The sequence below is a fragment of the Mytilus californianus genome, unplaced genomic scaffold, assembly GCF_021869535.1.
Source record: "Mytilus californianus isolate M0D057914Y unplaced genomic scaffold, xbMytCali1.0.p SCAF_4, whole genome shotgun sequence".
NCBI classification, from domain to species: domain Eukaryota; kingdom Metazoa; phylum Mollusca; class Bivalvia; order Mytilida; family Mytilidae; genus Mytilus; species Mytilus californianus.
This window is the reverse complement of record NW_026262690.1, coordinates 101,676,856-101,684,403: the sequence shown is the minus strand read 5'-3', so window position 1 is coordinate 101,684,403 and position 7,548 is coordinate 101,676,856. Positions and strand designations below refer to the sequence as shown.

General features: G+C 31.9%; 1 protein-coding gene across 1 annotated transcript in view; it reads right to left on the bottom strand.

Moving 5' to 3' along the window:
* Positions 1-1,031: 1,031 nt before the first annotated feature.
* The window catches only part of LOC127698929 (uncharacterized), a 500,671-nt gene continuing 494,154 nt past the window's right edge, over positions 1,032-7,548 (bottom strand). Inside the window, exon 25 of the mRNA XM_052202662.1 lies at positions 1,032-1,968. Within this exon, the coding sequence (XP_052058622.1) occupies positions 1,110-1,968 (859 nt within the window). The 3' untranslated portion in view covers positions 1,032-1,109. The remainder of the gene's footprint in view (positions 1,969-7,548) is intronic.

Genomic DNA, 7,548 nt, shown 5'->3' with positions numbered 1-7,548 from the left:
TTTGATTTGTGGTCCTTGGTTTATGACCTTGAAATTGAGCTCAAGGTCATAGGTAAATTTAACGTTTTAGATTTTGACCTTTGCTTTTACCTCATATGTATACATGATAAAGCCAAGGGACTTTTTGCATTAGGTTGCAAGCAATGTGACATTGAAAAAGTCAACCGGAAGTGACCTTTTGTAAACCGGAAGTAGCTATTTTTTGTACTAAGTTAATATAAAAGTATATAGAACCATATATTTTTGGAATCAGTGTCAAGTAAAGTATCAAACAATACCGGAAGTAACATCTTTTAAAGTAAAAAATTATCTCCCTTATTTATATCTTTTTGTATAAAAACCATATAATTTTGGAATCAGCGTACAATAAGCTGTCATTTGACGCGGAAATTGACATTTAAAACAAAATTTTAATATTTTCATATCAAAATAGATCCTTACTAGTGGAAAGACCTTCAATTGTTCTCTGAACAATTGGTTTTTAATTTTTGCTAGGGTTTGTGTTGTTCAATTTTTAGTTTTCTGAGTAGTGTTTTGTTTAAGTCGAAAAATAATTGTTGCTATAGTATATGTTATATATGATGTTTGAAATAAGTGTTAGCAATACATTCTTGTAGAAATTAAAGTTTCAACAATGTTTCTGAAGGAATATTTAGCAATACGACCGTGTGCCATGTCTTCCTGATTTATGGAAGAAGCGTAAGAATTGAAGAATTTATCCCATTTCTTGTCAAACTTAGAAGACTCAAATATAACATAAAATAACTTTAGAGTAAGACGGCAGGTGTCACTAGTGAAGCATGAACCCTTCCGGAGCACATTAGTTCGTCCCTAGTTTTTGCTTGGGGTTCGTGTTGCTCAATTTTAGTTTTCTGTGTAGTGTTTTGTGAACTGTTATTCGTCTTTTCGTTCTTTTTCGTTTTGGTTATGATATTGGCTGCTATTATTTAACCTATAATGTTTTTCTGCCACTTGGTTTCTTATCCTTTTGTGCCATAGAAAAAAACAAGACGTATTAAACAATAATTGCATAAGTCTTATAACTTTTATGCATCATATGGAAATAACAGTATCTTTGCTAGGATTATGTGATTGGTATTTTTATTTCACTATAGCGATTCTGAATAGCTAGATGTTGATATACCTGAATCAGTCACATTACTTAGTTGTCTGCGAGTCCTTTGGTGAATGCTTTTTTGCGTAAGACGGTTTTTAAATCGCGGACGCTTTTCTTGTAGATTCCTTTTGGCTGAAAAATGTTCTGGAAAATTGAATATTTTATCTTCTTCGTTCGATGAAGAGAGAAACACATGCTTGCATCCAGTAGATGGGCTAGTTTCGCTTAGTGAACTGTCATCCGCTTCGTAGTCGTAGTCATCTGATTCCAAACTTGTGATAACTTCTAAACCAAACCAAGTGCTTTTTGTATTGGTCTCCATTGTTGAACCTGGTTCACTTTCATAAGCAGCTTTAATATTATCTCTTTGGTCAGTTCCAACTTCGGAATTTAAAGATTTTAATTGGTTTTCAATTGGGTTTTTATCAATACTCTGTAAACACATTTTTTGCTCTGAAATAATCCCACGTCCTTCTTTGAAGGAGTTTACCGTAACGTCGTTTTCATTTCCTGCACTGAAACAACTGAAGTTGTTGGCGGTATATTCTAATACTTCGGTATTATCTTTGCTTCTTTCGCCATAGTCTGTGATATCGTCTGTTGATACGGTTTGTTGTCTTTCGCTTTTGTCATTCAAAGGTCCGGAGGATTTTGACTCAATAACATTATTTTCGACGAGTATTTCATCATTTTCTACAATATTTTGGTAGTATTTTGATTCATTGATACCAAAATGAAAGTATTCAACTCCACAGGAATCTAACATCATGGACTCTAGCATTTCCTTCAGTGCAGAAAACGTCGGTCTACAGGATGGAAACTGTTCCCAACATAACATCATTATTTGGTATCTAAAAACAAGAAAACATAATCAGATCTATTCTGAGAACAATTTTTTCTCCCGTACAGTAGCAGTATATACATTTTGCAAATTGACAATTCGATTGTTGAATGTGGAATGCGGGGACAAAGGGATACACTCTTTAAAAACTAAGAGAGGCAAACTTTTTTTATAAAGTGTGGTAAAACTGTATATATATATATATATATATATATATATATATATATATATATATTGTGATCCGTTTATTTGGCAATCGCCAATGGCAGTCAGCAGGATTTAAGAACATTTGTTGTTCGACCTGTTAGTCAAATGCGTTTTGTTAAAATATACTTTTTCACTTTTTTGATCTTTTGGAAAATGTTGTTTGTGCTGTATTTAGACCTCTCTAACAAGAAATTTGTTTTGCATGCACACGTATAAAAATTGCGGTTTTTATCCAACGCAATCATAGGTTTGAACGTTGTTTTCAATTTAGACTTGTTTATATATATATATATATATATATATATATAAACGCCTAAAAAGTGTACAAAATAACACCAATAACAAAAAAAGGAAACACTAAATGTAATTATCTATAAATATTTCGGATAACAGATATCCTTCATCAGTATGATTATGATGTAAAAATGAATCATATCAATCTATTATGATTAAACTATAACAATCATCAGTATGATTATGATGTAAATTGAATCATATCAAGCTATTCTGATTAAACTATAACAATCTTGAAATTTATACAATAAAACAGTTAAAACCGAACATCATAGAGATGCTTGTACAATTATAAAATTTCAAAAATGACTTAGGTTATATAGCTATTTACAACAGAGACTGCAAAGATATGCTTCAAATAAAATTAGTAATGTGTGATATGAATTGGTACAATTCTAAAATTTCACAGGTGACGACAGTTAAGATGTTACAACAACGATAGCGTGGAAATACATTTCCAATAAACAGCACTGACTGATCTACGCTGGTATAATATTTCAAATTTGACAACAGTAGAGTAGTTACAACAGAGACTGCGAATTTAAACATCCAAAATAAATAGCAGTTTGATAATGATTAAAACAATAATAATAAATTTTGGCAAAGGTTAAATAATTGAACGTGACTGCGTACTTGTTCATCCCTCCAAAATGAATAGAACCAAGCAAATTTAAACTGGCATAATTACAAACAAAAGTGCACACGCTGAAATGTCTCGCCTTCTTTACTAACCATTGATTTTATGTTGATAGTCCTAAATACAAAGCTTTACTTCAAGTAACACATACACTTAACATGATCCAAGAAAATGAGGTCAAGGTCAGATAAACCAAACGAGAAATACATGTACACCTTACAATCATTCAATAAACCAAACATAGTTGACCTATTGCTTATTGTTTCTAAAAAACAGTCTTAAACAAGAAAAATTAACATTGACCAATGAACCATGAAAATGAGGTCAAGGTCAGATGAACCATCCCAGACAGACATGTACACCTTACAATCAATTTAGGCATTAAATATAGTTGACCTTTTGCTTATAGTATCTAAGAAACAAACTTAACCATGAAAACTTAACATTGACCAATGAACCATGAAAATGAGGTCAAGGTCAGATGATACCTGCCAGACAGACATATACACCTTACAATCTTTCCATACATCAAATATAGTTGATCTATTGCTTATAGTTGAAGAAAAACAGACCAAAACACAAAACCTTAACACTGAGAAATGAACCGTGAAAATGAGGTCAAGGTCAAATAAAACCTGTGAGACTGACATGTACATCATAAAATATTTCCATACACCATTTATAGTTGACCTATTGCATATAGTATTAGAAAAAAAAAGACCAAAACTCAAAAACTTAACTTTGACCACTGAACCATGAAAATGAGATCAAGGTCAGATGACACCTACCAGTTGGACATGTACACCTTACAATCATTCCATATACCAAATATAGTAGACCTACTGCTTATAGTATCTGATATATGGACTTGACCACGAAAACTTAACCTTGTTCACTGATCAATAAAATGAGGTCGAGGTCAAATGAAAATTGTCTGACGGGCATGAGGACCTTGCAAGGTATGCACATACTAAATATAGTTATCCTATTACTCATAATAAGAAAGAAATTAACATTGCAAAAAATGTTGCCTTTTTTTCAAGTCGTCACTGCACCATGAAAATGAGGTCAAGGACAATGAACATATGACAGACGGAAACTTCGTAACATAAGGCATCTATATACAAAGTATGAAGCATCCATGTCTTCTAGCTTCTAAAATATAAAGCTTTTAAGAAGTTAGCTAACGCCGCCGCCGCCGCCGGATCACTATCCCTATGTCGAGCTTTCTGCGACAAAAGTCGCAGGCTTGACAAAAATTAAGGAGTTGACTAAGGTAAAGAAATAGAAACAGAGACTGTGTAGTAATAAGTAATATAAAAATTAACCCAAATGTAAAACACTGCGCGAATTCGAACTACATCTTTTCATTTATCCTATTTGGTGCACAAGTTTTCTTATCCAAAATCTTTCCCGAGTGAGTCTATCCTCCCTAGATCAAGCAGTGTTGTGGTCTATGATTGTAATGGTCAGTCGATTGAGATCTGCCTTAGTGTGTCCAGGGGATCTCAAATGTCGACTGAGAGGGAGGTCTGGCTTGCATTTTTTTATACATATATATATATATATATATATATATATATATATATATATATATATATATATTGACATTTGAAAATCCCAAATATCCGGACCTCGAAAAAAATTCTTTTTCCCCTCGTCAAATTTTTTTCACATGTTCACACAAAAATCGTCTTAAACCTCATCTTTTCCCTTTCCACAATTCTTCAATAAAAAGTATATATTCATCCGTTTATGAAAGTGCTACTGAAGCTGTGCGATATTGACTCTTTGTAGCCGTTAGTTTCCTCTCGTATTACCTTAAATGAATTGTCCAACATACTGAGTCATGAGGGTCTGGATCATGAGGGTTTACAAAATGGAGAATAATGGACAAAAAGTGCAGGATAATTGGCAAAAAAACCAAAGAATCGAGAAAAATATGCAAAAAAAAAAAAAAACAGACGATAATGGTGTGTACAAATATAAAGAATAGAGAATAATGGGCAAAATAAATAAAGAATAGAGAAAAATGGTATAAAAAATAAAGATTAAAGAAATAGGGACTCCCCCCTCCTTCAGCAGAAAAATCTTGATCAGAAGTGTCCTCAAATAGATTATAGAAGGTTGTTTCTCGGAACCCTACTTGATTCACAATCTGATAAAAAAAATGGTTCATCTTTTAATTTGTTTATGCATATTTCTGCTAACTAGGAATATAAGAATATGTATAAAATACAAAAATATTTACGACAAAAGGGATGAATTTTCTTCCCCTATTGTTAATTTTCCCTTTTTGGACGGTGATGTTCCTTTGGCCCCGTCTTACGGTGTTTATATATCCCAACTCGTTCGCTATGCTCGTGTTTGTGGTGACGTTTTGGATTTTAATGAGCGTAATCTATGTATTATTAGTAAATTAATAAGTCAGGGATTTTAAGTAATTTCGTTACCACAAATTACTTAAAATTTTACTAAATTCTTTCATAGATACAAAGATTTCGTCTGTAAGTTTGGCTGTACCTGCAGAAATCTTATTTCAAACGAAAAAGCACATCCTAAATTTTACGATGATGTTGTAAACCGAGCCCGGAAATTTAGATACTATCCGGGTAAACTTATCAATCCTTTAAATAGACTTATTCTAAAAGGTTACCTATATAATTATCACTGTAATTAAATCTTTGAATATTGTTTTTATTGGTGTAAATATTGATTTTGTTATCAGTAAAATAAAACCATACTAAATACTGTAAAGTTTCATTAAGTTTGGAGCACTTGATATCTTTTCGAATTGTTGCCATGTTGACGGCAGCCCTTTTGAAAATTCCAAAGTCAAATGCTGCATCTGTACATGGCAGTTAACCACACAGTTTCATGCAATTTGCAACATTTTTTTTTAATTTTTCACATTCTTTCTGTTTCATGGCAATGACAGCCATATTGAAAAACAGTATAGTTCCATAAACTTGGGTCCATTCAATTCTGAGATCCAGAGTGGACAAAAAATGTGGAAGAAAAATAATAATAAAAATAATGAAAAAAAAAAGAAACGTAGAATAACAATATGTCACCCCAACTCCGTTCGTGTGTCATAATAAAGAAACTATTACTAAGGAATGGCAATAAGTCACCGACTTTCGTTCGAGATGACATAATAATAAGAAGAAACGAAGCAAAACAATTATTCTACCTTACTAAGGACATTGTATGCAAGACATACTACTTTTTATATTTTATATCAATTTATTACTTGGCTGATTTATGTTGGTATATGAAATGTGATATTAGCACCTTTGATAGAAAAAGACAAATGGGAATAGCAATGTTCTTATAACGACGACCAAATCCGAAACATTTACGGCAAATCAGTTCCCCTGCTGAAATGAAAAGGATTTGGTTTTAGAAAAATAAATGTGAGCGAACTGAAAGCTCAATGAACAAGTTCATTTGTAGTCAACTAAGCGTGTAAATTCTATTGTTACGAGCAAGTATCTTGGAAAGAATCAAAGGGTAACAGATTTACAGATCGATTTGTTCAATGATTACAATATAAATTGTTTAATACCAATGTTAATGTGAATTTTCTTAAGGAATACATTCTTCTAAACAGTGTAAATGATTTTTATAAGACCAAGAACACGAGGATTGTTCCTAAAGGAATTAGATAATATGAAAATACTTTGATCAACAGCATAAATGATTTAAGACTAAGACCACGTGGAATTGTACCACTAGAGAAAGTAAATTATCCTATTTTGGGTGAAAATTTTCATGCAGATTTCATGATTAGTATCAAATCTTCTTTGTTTTAAAGACGAACGATCAACTGATCATTTGGATTATATTCAGTTTTCGACCAGATGCTATTATCAAAACGCATTATTGCCCATTGACATTCCTTATTGTCTTACTCTGGCGGTAGTATAGATTATACATTTATTCATTAAAAGGTTACGATCTTACCCAGTAATTGCATATTGAACATCTACACTCTTTGAAATAAATTATATATGGAAATTCAACAACGCTAGTAACAACGAAAAATGTATTAATCACGAGTAACGAAACTTGGCCTTCATTGCTTATTATATCTTATTTTAGCAGACACATTGTCATTTAACAATAAACTAAATTTGTCTTAAAGAGAAAGACAACGATCATTATAAAAAGATTTGAAATCATTATCCATAATCATCGTATGGAATATACATAGCGAAATCTTTATTACGTCAATGAAAATATTTAATATGAAATCAAAGGTGCAATATCTAGCAGGCAACCCGATATATTTAACTACAATAGAAATCTACACGAGTCGTTTTTCTCAAATTTCTTACTCCTGACAATGAAATTAATACGGAGATAACTATCTCAGCAAAACACTGAGATGAATGGAAACACTCATAAAAGATAACAAATTTCAGAAGGCCTAATTTTGGTAATACATGA